Source organism: Macrosteles quadrilineatus, unplaced genomic scaffold, assembly GCF_028750875.1.
Source record: "Macrosteles quadrilineatus isolate MER2022 unplaced genomic scaffold, UCM_ALF_1.0 Scaffold_1__1_contigs__length_201487025, whole genome shotgun sequence".
Classification (NCBI taxonomy): Eukaryota; Metazoa; Arthropoda; class Insecta; order Hemiptera; family Cicadellidae; genus Macrosteles; species Macrosteles quadrilineatus.
Window position 1 is genome coordinate 78,655,842 of NW_026542594.1, and position 15,146 is coordinate 78,670,987.

The 15,146-nt window shown below is 34.0% G+C and overlaps 1 protein-coding gene across 2 annotated transcripts in view; it reads right to left on the reverse strand.

Moving 5' to 3' along the window:
• The window catches only part of LOC128983642 (CDC42 small effector protein homolog), a 49,091-nt gene that overhangs the window by 2,399 nt on the left and 31,546 nt on the right, over window positions 1-15,146 (reverse strand). The window contains exons 3-4 of one of the 2 annotated variants that reach the window (XM_054403011.1): window positions 7,917-8,093; window positions 2,658-2,772 (exon numbers count right to left, since the gene is read on the reverse strand). In XM_054403011.1, coding sequence (XP_054258986.1) covers window positions 2,671-2,772; window positions 7,917-8,093 — 279 coding nt within the window. In that variant the 3' untranslated portion in view covers window positions 2,658-2,670. Of the gene's footprint in view, window positions 1-2,657; window positions 2,773-7,916; window positions 8,094-15,146 lie in introns of those variants that run through there. The other variant, XM_054403012.1, reaches the window with a different exon arrangement.

Consider the following 15,146-nt stretch of genomic DNA (forward strand, 5'->3'; position numbering starts at 1 on the left):
TGTTGAATTGTTTATGTTTACTTACAGATTGTGATTTAATAAATGCTAACTTTCTATTTTCTTATACAAAATGTGAACTTTTATTAGTAAAATTAGTGGAATCAACAATGACGACGAGTAAAATGGTAAGTAGAAAAGAATTTGACCTATGTCTAAAGAAAAGGAAACTACTAGAACTACGCTTGAACAAACTCAAGGATGATTTACCTACATGTGAACATTCTCAAGATACATGCACTTACTACTCAGATAAACTTTTAGCAATATGGACTGAAATTGAAGTTACACAGTCAAATATTGAACTTCACACAGATTTAGTAGAAAGTGAATTAGAAATTCGATGGCAGTTAGAAGAAATATATAGAGAGATGCGAATATTCCTTGAAGCAGAAAAAAAAAAGTAACATTACAAAAAAGAAAAGTACATTACACATGCAGCAATGTCTGCTTCTGCAAAATCTCAAAATGTATCTAATATTCCTTTCCAGCCGTATACACCAGAAGAAAGTTTTCAAAACTTCACTTGACGCTTTGAAAACTACACAAAATTACGGGGAAACTTAAGTCCAAAAGTCAAAGTGGATTTATTTTTACAGGCAATCACCCCACAAATACATGAACAGCTATACGATCTTTGCATACCAGATGACCCACATAACAAGCCATATGAGGAATTGATTCACATGTTAATGGCTCAACTAGAACCAAAACCCAGTATTTGGGCTCGTCAGCACAAATTTACGACACGTATCCAATTATGTAATGAATCTGTACAAGCTTACGCTAATGCTCTTAGAAAGCTCAGTGTAGAATGTCAGTTAACTTGTACAAGTTGTAATGAATCCGTGTCTGAAATTCTACTTCGAATGCAGTTTGTCAGGGGACTAAAAGACTCTGATATACGTCTTCAACTTCTTCAAGATAAACTATTGCAACCGTTTAAAGAAGTAGTCGAAAAGGCTGCTACATTGGAACTAGCTAAAAGTGAGAGCAGAATACTAAAGACAAATGAAAATCAAGAGGAAGTACACCAAGTATCGAGCAAGAACAAACAACCAGATAGTAAGTCAAGTAAACAACTCTCTGGGTATCAATCTCGTTTGGAGAAACTGAGGAACAAATGCTATAGATGTGGTGATGATTCACATAGAGCACATCAATGTAAGTTCAAAAATGTAGAATGCAACTCTTGTAAACGTTTTGATCACTTAGCAAGAGTATGTCTAAGAAAACCAAACAAAGAAGTAAAACAATCTGATGAAACCGCAGAAAATACAAGCGATGACACTAATGAAATTTACCAAGTTAATTCAAAATCAAATGACAAGTTTATGCTCGAGGTAAAAGTGGAAGGACGACTCATGACAATGGAATTGGATACAGGAGCGGCTCTTAGCATTGTATCATATGATACATTTAGGCTTTTAAACTCTCCAAAAAGGATTTTCAAGACAAATGTTCAACTCAAGACATACACTGGGGAAATAATCAATCCAAGAGGAGTTGTTTTTGTAAATGTTCAGTATAAAGATCAAAGTTTTGTTGGAAAACTGTACATTGTTAACAAGTGTGTAGACTCTGTATTCGGAAGAGAATGGATAAGAGAGATTCAACTTGATGCAGCTGACATACATTCATTGAATTCAAGTGAAGAAAACGAAAACATTCAAGAGCTAGATGATTTGATGATTTGGTATGAAGACATTTTCAAAGAAGGCATTGGGAAAATACCAAACGAAAAGGGCCATTTTAATGTCAAAGACGAAACCCAGCCAATTTACATCAAACTGAGACACATGCCATATGCATTACAAGAAAAAGTAGAGAAGGAACTTGAAAGACTGGAGACTTTGGGTATAATCACACGTGTCGAATCATCCGATTGGGGGACACCCATTGTACCGGTTGTCAAACCCAATGGTTCAGTCAGAATATGTGCTGACTACAAGGTGACTTTGAACAAAGTTATTAAAGACGAACATTACCCTATACCTCGGATCGATGATATCATGTCAAAGATGCATTGTGGAAAGATATTTTGTACTCTTGATATCAGCAACGCATACTTGCACATGGAGATGGACAAAGACAGTGCCATCATGCAAACAATCAGTACTCATAAAGGGCTGTTTAAAGTGAACAGATTAATGTTTGGAGTAAAAGTGGCACCCTTGTTATGGCAAAGATTCATGGACAAAACATTACATAACTTAGAAGGCGTACAATGTTTCTTTGACGACGTAATTGTACAAGGATTTAACAGGGAACAGCTTCTTCGCCGACTGGAGCAGGTGTTTGAACGACTGAAGTTAAATGATTTGAGGCTAAATAGGGAAAAGTGTATGTTTTTCCAGACCAAAATTGAGTACTTAGGTCATGTGATCGATAGCAAAGGACTACACAAGTCAGATGCTAAAATACAGAGCATTTTAAAATGTAAAAGACCAGAGAACGTAACTGAACTCCGAACTTTCCTAGGCCTTGCGAATTATTACAACAAATTCATAAAGAATTTGGCTACACTACTACATCCTTTGAATCAGCTGCTACGAAAAGGAAACACTTTTAAATGGAGCTCTGCTTGTGAACAGAGTTTTCTGAAGATTAAGGAAATGATTACAAGTGACGACGTATTTTTGCACTTTGATCCTAGCTTACCTCTGGTCTTGACTACTGATGCTTCGCCGGTAGGTGTGGGAGCCGTTCTTTCACACCGCTATAGGGATGGAACAGACAGGCCAATTGCCTTCGCCTCTCGATCCTTGTCAAAATCTGAACAAAAATACTCTCAAATCGATAAGGAAGCCTTGGGTATATATTGGGGCCTGAAAAGGTTTTTTTCCGTTTTGTTATGGCCGCAAATTTACTTTGATCACAGATCACAAACCCGTAGTGTCAATTTTTAATCCAGAAAAGACCTTGCCAACAATCTTGGCAACACGGATATTCAACTATGCTCACTTTCTCTCCGGGTTCGACTATGACATAAGAGTACAGGCAAACCGCTCTTCATTGCAATGCAGATTATCTTTCACGTTTCCCTATCGAAGTTGTTCAAGAACATTCTGTAGATGACCTCTCGAAGTACCACATAAATCAACTGGAAACACTCAATATCAACAGTACCGTGGTGGCTAAGGAAACTCTCAACGATGCTGTTTTGGGTCCAGTCCTACAGGCCTTAAAATCGGGACAATCTGTTGAACAATGGGAGACGGACAGCGTCCCAGATCTTTGTTTGGATTAATCCCCTGATTTATGGCCTGAGGGTAGTGGTCACCGGAGGAGGGGTGGGGAATCGAGAATTCTGAATCCCACCGGAGGCGTTAACTTTTTGTCAAAGATTTCGCTTAGATTGCGATTACTTCTTAACTGTACATCTTTTGTTAGAATTTAAGGCGTTTATAATTTTATGATCAGAAATATTTTTCGATTAGTAAACCTTTGTACGATTTTTTCATTATCAGCAAGTTTGGTTGGTTTGGTTAGGTTATGACAGTTTAAATTTACAATTTAAAAATTATAAAAATGAATTTTAGGCATTTGTAATTTTATTTGATGAACAGAACCATTTTTTTTATTAAACCTTCATTCGATTTTTAATTATCAGCAAGTTTGGTTAGGTTATGAGAGTTAAATTGAATTTAAATTTAACCTGCAAACGATACGTTTTGACAGCGACAGTAATAGAGCTAACAATTTGAAGCGAACAGTTCGGCTATGCACGGTATGATGCGGAAGCATCCGACACCAACCTAGAACTGACAGGTCAACCGACCGTGATTAAGAGGATTAAGCCTGGTGCATGTGCCTACACCCGTTGAACAATACGGATTTCACGATAACGAGCTGTCCATTCAAGATGATTGTGTACTGAAGGGCTGGAGAGTCATGATACCTCAATCCCTCAGACCTCATGTGCTTCGAGAACTACACGTAGCTCATTAGGAGGAATAAAAATGAAGGCTTTAGCTCGCAGTTTTTGCTGGTGGAAATGTATAGACAAGGATATTGAAGAGATGGTAGCTGAATGTCGACAATGCATTGAAAAATGCAACAACCCGAGAAAAACTATCCATCCATGGGAACAACCTTCTAATCCATGGGAGAGGGTGCACATTGATTTCTTAGGACCAACAGATGGCCAACAGTACCTGATATTAGTGGATGCCTTTAGTAAGTGGGTGGAGGTAATACAGACAAAAACAACTACAAGTACATGGACAGCCCAAGAATTACGGAAAATCTTCTCAACTTTTGGGTTTCCTCACATCTTAGTTTCAGATAATGGAAGACAGTTTGTTTCTCAAGAGTTCAAAAACTTCATGAATGAATGTGGAATTATTCACACATACCACCATATGCACCATACCATCCAAACTCAAACGGCCAGGCTGAAAGATACTTACAGACTGTCAAGAAGGCGTTAAAATCCATTGAGGGAGAAAAGGGTACACTGCAAAATAAAATACAAAGACTCTTAATGCAACTCAGGCAATCCCCGAATTCAACTGGTACATCAGCATACCACCTAATGTTTGGAAGGAGTGTACGAACAAACCTTGCAATAATTGTTCCAACATTAGAACCGAACAAATATCAGAAGAAGGGAGTCCAAGTCGGTATAGAAAGGAATTTCAAAGTTGGAGATAAAGTGCAAGCGCAGAAATATGTCAATGGTTCGTCCAAGTGGTATTCGGGCTATATAACTAAAAAGCAAGGACATGTAATGTACGTAGTTCAGCTAGAAGATGGACGAATAATAAGAAGACATGTTGACCAGCTGATTCTTCGTAAAGTGCAGCAGCACAGTAATTAGAGGAGGAGGTGTTACATATGTTTTATTTACATTTTATTTCTAACATGTGTTCAAATTAGGTACTATTTTGTTTACTTGTTGAATTGTTTATGTTTACTTATAGATTGTGATTTAATAAATGCTAACTTTCTATTTTCTTATACAAAATGTGAACTTTTATTAGTAAAATTAGTGGAATCAACAGGTGGATTAATTTTATATAGATGTTCTATTAAACTTTTATACAACTTTTGAAAATAGTACATTTTATAATAAGAGTAGAAAGTGAGTCATTATATTATTTTGAGACCATGTTTAAGTGCAAGATTTATCGAACACTTTAAATGGTCGAGAATATTTATAGACCCACTTTCACTCGTCAATAATTATTTTCTTCATTACAAAACTCATCGAATTTTTTTTAGGTTATGACTTCAATGTTAATATTTAATTTAGTTGTTGAAAATTGTAACAGTTGATAAAACAATAACAAATATTTAAAGTTGTTGACAGTGGAAAATCTTTGGTTGTAAACAATACTACTTTCGGTAATAAACAATAGACAGCTGTTAAAAATATGATGTTTCGCAGGTTGTAAACACATGAACGAAAACAGCTCAACTCATAGTAGTGTAGTGAAAATGTATGTACAGTAGAACTCCAATTATCCGAACTCCAATTAACCGAATCTCCGATTATCCGAATTGCTTACTTCAACAGTTTTAAAAACGTAAAGCTACAGTAAAAAGTTTTGCAAAATATCAAAGAATTGTTATTAAACACATTTAGCCAGTGTTTAATTTTGGACTTTGATCGAACACTATTAAAACTTAATAACGTGTAACGTGTATAGAACACTTGTACTATGAGCATTGCACACTGTAAAAATGTTCTGATTTCATTTATTATTGGGTAATTAAAAGTTTATTTAGTACCGAAAATGAGGATTTTTCTTTAATACTCCTGGAATTCTGGTAAAACTCCGATTATCCGAATTTTTGATTATCCGAATGGGGTCTGGTCCCTATTGATTCGGATAATAGGAGTTCTACTGTATACTGTCTCCACCCAATATACGTCTGAGTTATAAATATCAGATACTAACTGTTTCAATTTATTAAACCTTTGCGGTCGAATGGCGAGTATAGGTCGCCGCCCGCCATTTTCCCGACTGCTCAAAAATGACAACCTATAAAAAAAAAAGTTTATTTTTGCAGTTGAATGGTGAGTATAGGTCACCAGGCGCTATTTTCCCAACTGCTCTAATGGCAAACTATACGGGTGAGGTTCATAAGGTCCAAATTTCACAAAGTCCAATGGTTGAAATATTAATAAACATAGCGTTTCACAAGGTTTAAATTTCACAAGGTCCAACGGTTAAATTATTAATAAACAGAGCGTTTCACAAGGTCCAAATTTCACAAAGTCCAACGTTAAAATATCAAATGAACAGAGCGTTTCACAAGGTCCAAATTTCATAAGGTCCAAAACTATGACATTCAAACAATCGCCGTTTCACAATGTCCAAATTTCACAAAGTCCAATGTTAAAATATCAAATAAACATAGCGTTTCACAAGGTCCAACGGTACAGTCTCGGCCAGAAGTCGCTGCAGAGGTTGCCGTGGTTCGGTATGTAGGCACTACACTACCTAGTGTTGTTGCCACGCGACACAAAACATCATTGTGGGTCTGTAGATACGTTGTAAAGAGTGTAAAGTAGTGGTATTCACCCCCTCCGCAGCAAACCTGCAGACTAATCGATTTTCCATTTCCCTTATTTGATTTACACTAGAATATCTCCTTAAAATTATCACATTTATTCCCTATTTAAATAGCATTAGTTTAACAAGTACCGTACTTAGGTTTGCTGCAACAGGGAGTAATCAGTAATCAGTAGTTGAGCGCCGGCGGACGGTGCCTGCTATCTGACCGTGGCAACCACTGTAGAGACTTCTGGCCCAGACTGTACCGTTGGACCTTGTGAAATTTGGACCTTGTGAAACGCTCTGTTTATTTGATATTTTAACGTTGGGCTTTGTGAAATTTGGACATTATGAAACAGTGGTTATTTGAATATTATAGTTTTGGACTTTATGAAATTTGGACCTTGTGAAACGCTCTGTTTATTTGATTTTTTTAACATTGGACTTTGTGAAATTTGTACATTGTGAAACGGTGATTATTTCAATGTTATAGTTTTGGACTTTATGAAATTTGGACCTTGTGAAACGTTCTGTTTATTTAATATTAAAAAAAAAAAAAAACAGTGCTGCACCCTGTTGGTAATCCTTGTAACTTTTATGCCATTGCACATCATAGTACAGAACCAACTTGTTTAATTGAAACAGCTGTTAAGATTCATTAATTCCATTTAAATATGAGTACTCATAAGGTTAACACGGGAAACTCCAGAGCCACTGGGGCGGAGCCCGAGAGTCCGATCAGAATAAAAACAACTTAGTTTTCCTATTTAATGCCTAAAGAATCAGTGTACCAAATTTCAGCCTCCTAGGTAAATGGGAAGTGGGAGAATTAGTGATGAGTGAGTGAGTGAGTCAGTCAGTGAGGGCTTTGCCTTTTATATATATAGATTTTAACCGTTGGACTTTGTGAAAAAGTATGAAACGCTCCCGAACTATACTCGGCGTTCAACCTCAAAGGGTTAACCCATTTTTTTTTTATATAAGTAAAGAATTAAAATGTGCCCATATAAGTATACCAGACGTGCGTTGAAATGAGAATAAGGTACCGTAGGTGCTCTGTTGGTCAAGAATCTTATGATTTCAATGGTGGCTCAGGATATTTTAGCATTTAATAATGAAGGCTGTCCGTAAATTAAGATCTCCACTAGCAAGCTGGTTCAAATCTGAGCCCTTCATCCTTGATGATTATTTTCGGTTCCCACCCCTATGTGGTGTAGACTCATTGTTGTACTATCCAAAAACGGTGTGAAGGAAAATCTATGCTCCTGTCAAGTATGAACCGTGTTCAGTAATTATATTTCTTTTGTCTACAGCATGCAACTATTAAAGTCCATTGAACATGAATGAAGTAGATGGAGACCTCGATTTATAGACAACCCTTAAATATCTTCACTCTCTTGTTCTAATGCTCACTTTGAGAGTGGTGAAGGAGGTTTCGTAGCCACCCTTGCTCTGCATCTGACTCTGGATGGCTCGCAATCTGCTGTTGCCAACCTCAACGTCTCCAGAGCCGATGTGCCCCGTGTGTTGGAAGTTGGTTGGTTCTCCAATCATTGACCTGTCGATCCTCCGCCTCTGCTGTCTTTTTCTCTGCAATCAGTTAAATAGCTTTCACACACTTGTTTGAATATTCAAAGCTGAAATAAAATTACCCTTAATGTGAATGCAAACTGATACCGTAGACTTACCAACACAAGTAGACTTCTCATTCCATTGAAAAATTGTGAAGCTTGTTTTTCATGTCTAGTTCATATACGGTGACACTGGGCGCTAGTGTCGACAAAATTTTGTTTCTATTATTTTAGGGTTAATTTCTTGATTAGTGCTTTACTGTTTGGTTATATAACTAGGGGACGATTTATTGTTTATGATTAGATCATATTATTTGGTTAAACAAGATTTTAAAAGACAGAAATAACTAGAAAAAAATTGTAAACAAAACACAACCTCTGCAGTACACCGTACAGAACTAACAAGTTAATTCTCTTATGCTGATACCTTACGCCATCGATTTACGGATACTAAATAGACATGCCATCTATATGAACCAGCTGCAGGCTATTTTTTATTCAAAATGAACATAGTTCACTCGTCACTCACAGAATACGCTACAGTATTTATACAGTATATTTTCTCTCCTAAATTTTATGAGATAGTTGATGTAACATAAAAGATGGTGTAGGTTACATTAAGTTGTTCTACAAAATTGACTAGATTTATATAAATGGTTGTATTCAAAATAAATCAGTAATTTTGATTGTAGCGATTCGCTACAAGACACAAGTGCAACACGTAAGGCCACGTGGACGCAACTAGACTAGGTACGCGCACAGCCAAAAGATTCAACCGCGCAAACAGACGACGGAGAACAGTGTAGTGTGTGGCGCCAGCAGAAAATAATCCTATTGGATGAGTACCATTAGAATGAGTAGATAATATAGTAGGGGTTGACGAAAGGGTGTATGCTAGGGCAATGAATTAGTAATTAATTATGTAATTTATTAGGTTTACCAAATGGTTGTGGTCTGGTGATCAATGTTCCAAATTTATGCATTTAATATTTGAATTCACATTAGCTACATCTATTTACAATTACGTATGAGAAAAAGGTCCATTCTCACAATTATTTCTCTGTTCACTATATATTAAATAGATACACTCTACAGTGGCTTAATTCAACCAGGTCCATTGTATTTCTTAACCTGGTAATGACTTTGACACGGAGATGGAATTTCTAGTTCTATCTATCGTCCAAGCTAACGCTTAATACAAATTTACAATTACTACAAAATTGAAGGAGATATTCCTTAATAAGGACTAAACTAAAACAAATTATAATTTTTACCAAGCTGTTTCACATGAACAATCACAAGAATAATTGGCACAAAGACAAACAGTTGATTAAACTTGAAACTTGAAAGCAGATTGAACTACTGTGCATCATCCAACAACTGTATTAAAAAATTATTTTTGTCATATTGCAGCAAAAACAGCCGTTTTTAAATGCCTGCATTACAGGTCTAAAGTAGGATTTTTACTCCTTGGGGAGTAACTCAGTTATAAATTTGAATTGTAAACAATCGCATGTATCAAAAGTATGTATCGATTATTTAATCGATTGTAGTTTATTGTTGCCCTATTGTAAATGATTTGACTATCGATAGTATAATGTAAACTAACAAAGTCGTAATAGACAAAACAATCGAATCACTTACTTACTAATCAGCTACTTGTTTCCATTAGCAAATTAAATTGAACACACTTGGTAGAAGTAGTTTTGAGAGATTACTTTTAATGAAAACTATTTGGTTTTGTAACATAGTTTGTTCAAATAATGGTGCAATATGAAAATATAGTTCATCACACAGGCAAAAAGTGTCTTTTCAACCCTTGCTCATTTTCCAGCCTCAACTTCGCTTCAATCGTAAAACTTAACTGAAGCTACTAGGTGCAATTGAAAGTTGGTTTGTATTTGTATTTACAGACCAAACAAAAAATATCTTAAGGAATTTTTAAATATTTTGTTTGAATGTTTAATGTTAGTAAATAAGCTTAATGTTGATATTATTCTATGTGGTGATTTTAATGTGGATTTCCTTGATATTGACTGTAATCAACGAAAAGAAGTAACTAATACATTTAATGCTTTTAATCTACATTTGGTTACATTAGAAATCACTAGGCCTAATATGAGAAAAGGTAAAATTGTCAAACTTGGAACTTGTATTGATAACATTGCAACCAACATTCACAGAGATAACAGGACTGGTTGTGTTGTTCCCACCCTTGTATCAGATCACTATGCAATTATGTTATCTACTAGATTACATTCCAGGTGTATGAATGGGCAAAATAGTTTTAAGATCTCACGGCCCATTAATAAAATGAGTGGTGTTTTATTATGTTCAAATTTAAGTAAAGTAAATTGGCTTAGTGTTTATTCATTAGAAACATTAAATGAGAAATTTGACCTGTTTTTGAGTATTTTTTTAAAGTGTTTTAGATTTTACAATGCCAATCAAATTGGTAGCAGATAAGAGTAGTGAGGATAAATATGACAACCGTTGGTATACAAATGAATTGCAGTGTTTGAAACAAAAATGTATTGAGTTTTTGGATGAATTTAAAATGACAGGTAATAAAACATGCAAAGAGGAATATAAGATAACTAAAAGAACATACAGAAAACTTATTAAAGAAGCAAAAGTAAATTATACTCAAACAAAATATCTACAGCAAAGAATAAGTCGAAAGAAATGTGGAGTATAATAAATAAAAAAGTTAGTGTCAATAGAAAAAGCAAAAGTAAAAATTCTCTCGACCCTCAATCTTTAAATAACCATTTCTTAGACTCTGTAAACAATTTGATTAATAATTTATCTACATCGAACAAATCTTCTGAGGTCTATATTAATGTGTTGAGGGGTATGGACACAATGACAGATATTAGTTTTAAATTAAAACCATTTTCTGTTGAACAGGTATTTGAGAAAATTAATAGGCTAAGTAGTAGTAGATGTCTAGATGTTTATGGATTAAACTCAGATATTATGAAAATGGCTGCAGTGTATGTAGTTGAAGTACTAACTTATTTATTTAATCTTTGTATTGTTGAGGGTATATATCCTGATTGTTTAAAATGTGTTAAAGTAATTCCTGTACATAAAACCGGTGATAGATTAGATTTAAATAACTATAGACCCATCAGTATTATTCCTGTTATTAGTAAAGTTTTTGAAAGTTTGATAAATGACCAAGTTGTATCGTATTTTGAAGGAAATGATCTATTTAATTTTAGTCAATTTGGTTTTAGAGCAAATAGAGGAACTAAAGATGCAGTTCAGAATCTAATTTCTTATTGTTTAGATGAGTTAGAAATGCAAAATAATGTATCGTTGAAATTTTATGATATGAAAAAAGCTTTTGACACTGTGTCCCATGATCTACTACTACAAAAACTTGCCTTTTATAAGTTTGAAGAAAATATTTTAAAATTTTTTGAATCATATCTGTATAAAAGATATCAAAGTGTTTATTGCAATGGTGTTTTTTCTGATTATAAAGAGGTGTTACGTGGTGTCCCACAGGGCTCAATTTTGGGCCCAGTATGCTTTATCATTATGCATCAGCATTAATGATTTGCCTAAAAATATTCTAAACCTCAATGTTAAGCCTTATCTTTTTGCAGATGATTTAGCAATACAAATTCAAAGTGAGAATTTGCTAAATTCAACAGTAATGGCATACAAAGCAGATAGCTTAATCGAAGACTGGTGTAAGGCCAATAAATTGTTTTTAAATGTAGAAAAAACTCAAGATTTATGTATTAGTTTTAATAATAGGCATAATAAAAATTGTGTAAAATTTTTAGGTGTTTTTATAGAATCTAACTTAAAGTGGAAAGTTCATATTGATTATACAGCTAAAAAACTTAACAAAGGAATATTTATAATAAACATGCTTAAGAACAGTGTAGATTTTAATACCTTGAAATGCATTTACTATGCACATATACATTCCCATCTAAGTTATGGAACAATTGTATGGGGAGGTAGTAATTATTAAAAAAAACTTTTGTCATTGCAAAAACGAGCAATAAAAATCATGTACAATGTTGATTTTAGAACACACTGTAAACCATTATTTAGGGAGGCTAATATTTTAACTTTACAAGCAATGTATATTTTAGACTGCCTTGTGTTTGCAAAAAATAGTTTTAGTAAAACAGACACACATGAAAATGTACACAGTTACAACACACGAAACCGCTGCAATTTTATATCTAGACAGTGTCGATACAGCACCACAGCTACTAGTTTTATTGAAAAATCCAAACAGTATTATAATATGTTACCTAATAGAATAAGATGTTTTAATTGTTTTAAATTTAAAATAGTACTTAAAAACTACCTGTTAAACCTGTGTCCATATAGAGAAATAGACTTTATAAACGATGTTAAATTAAACCTTAGTTAAAACCTTTAGTTCTAAGATATTTCCTTGACTGTGCCATGCATGTAAACCAGTGTAATGGCAATAAAGCATTCTTATTCTTATTCTTATTCTAACATCGGGTCAAAAAGAGCAATTTTAGGCCCTAGTGATGAAATATACTATTTGTATACCTTTTCAATGCCTACAAATTTCAAACTTTTTTTTGTGTGATTGATACTGTAATATCAAATAGGTACTGAAAGAGTTTTTAATTCAGGTAATGTATGGAATATTTTGACATTGGACATATAATAATGAACTAAACAGTTTTATTTCTATTAAAAGAATGAATTGAGATTACTTTTTTTACTCCCTTGTTTTTACTTGGATAGACAGCATGACATTTTTCCAAAGAGAGTTGATGTAAAATTGCAAAACCAACAGTTGCAACTATTACAAATAATCGTTATCTATCAATAGACAATAGACAATATAGACAAGTTTATTAGTCATTAATTAATTGCACCGGTAACAATTCTAATGACTTTTTATGCCAGTACCTACTCCATTACCCCAAATCACAATACTAAATCTTATGATGCTCTCAAAAAATGGAAAATAGGCTAATTTCAAATAGCTATTAGTAACACGATTCCTTAAACTGCTTAATAAACATTTGACTCCGGATAACCTTGTGCAGAGAAAATAAATATGATGCTGCCAAGATAGCCTATAGTCAATATATATACCTAAAAGCTTAACAGAACTAAAATCACAGATATCATGGGTTGAAACCAATAAATTGTCAGTTTTGTCAACATTTAAAAGTAAGCCATTTGCAGAATCAAATCAAATCAAATTATCTTTATTCACTTTATACATTTTATATACATGAATAGTGTCAAAGCATACAACATTAGTTATAAAACTTAATCTAAATGGCTTAACCATAAATTTGACAATTATTTTAGAATGGACAGCTAATTCATTTTTGATTTATAAACTCATCTATACTATAGGGAGCCAGATTAATTAAGAATGATTTTAGCTTTTTCAAAAAATTGGGTTTGTTTTGATCTTTTTTTATTAAGGCAGGCAAACTTCTTATGAATAAATTGCCAATATACGAAGGCTTCATTTTTGAAAGTTTCAGACGATGATGACTTTTTACAGTAAGATTTTTCCACCTTGTATTGTATTTATGGGATACTTCAGTGTTTTTATCTTTATAAACATGCCGAATAGTTTTAAAAATATACAAACCGTACACTGTAAAAATTTTCATTTCTTTAAAGTACTTTTTCACCGACTTCTTGTTCTAAAATTTTTCAATAACTCTAATGGCCTGTTTTTGTAGTTTTAAAACCTTTTTCAAATTTTTTTGTGCTGTCCCACCATAAATTTCGATTCCGTAGCCAATATGACATTCTATAAGCGAGTGGTATATCAATTTTAACACAGCTTTATCACAGAGATAAGCCATTGATCTCAAAACAAACAAGCCTGAATTAATTTTACCAACCAAATATGTAATATGTTCATTCCACAGAGAACCACTCTGTCGATTCACCTAAGGCCTTTTCTGTTAGGCAGTGCAACTGCCCAAAGTCACTGTGGCTACAAAACAGTGTTGTGTCGTCCGCATATAGATTGTGACATCACTACAAGAAACATTAACAGATAAATCATTCATAAGGATTAAAAATAATTGAAAACCATAGTGAGCAATTTGACTACAAGAAAGGGATTATTAACACAGTCAAACGCTTTGCTCAGATAAGGTGATATGAGCAAAGCATCTATCCTCTAAAGCATTAAAAATATTATTTACAACATGATCCACCGCTAAAGTTGATGAAAGACCTAACCTATAAGCAAATTGACAGTTACTAAACAGATTACTATGTTCAAAAAAATTACATACTTGATTTTAGCGAATTTCCCATATAGGGAATAAGCTATTACTGTAGTACTCATGGTAAGACCTGGACCCGGGACCGATTTTTTTTTTTCGTTTTGAGGTCCTTAGAGGCCAAAAACACCATCTGTTCAAATTCTAGGGTGGCTGGTCATCAGTGTTACAAAATTTTTTGGCGTAAGTACAAAGTAAATGCAGTGTAATGATGCATATAAAAGGTTCCAAGTCCAAAAATTAGCTTCCCAAAGAATTATTTTATGTTTTTCAAAAATAACTATGTTTTCAAAATTAATACAGCTATTTCTCAATTACCGGTAAATGGATTTGAGTAGACAATGCCATTTTTGTGTTCTACATTAAATTTTGAATAAGAATAATAGAAAATGACGGAGGATCAGTTGTAAAAACCCCATTGTAAATAGATTCAAAGATAAAAATTAAGATGTTTCATAAAAATTTAAAAAAACATTGGTATATTGTATTTGTTCACACCCTGTATAAGCCCTGTACACACCGGAGCAATACTTTATCGCTGGAGTGGCGCGATACTATTCCTAGAATTTTATCTGCGATACTTGGGCGATAATATCGCAGCGAAAAGCGGTGCTTCCACACCAGAGCGGGAAAGGGACGCGCGGGAAAGCCAGTACACCTCAGAGCGTAGGGTGCGGTGATTGTGAGACTCTCTAGTTGTTATAAAAGTGTTGTTTTATAGTTAGTGTTTGTATACTGTACTCTGTGTAGTGTGTAAACTTAAACCTATGACATCGTCTGACGAAGAAGAGTTGCTG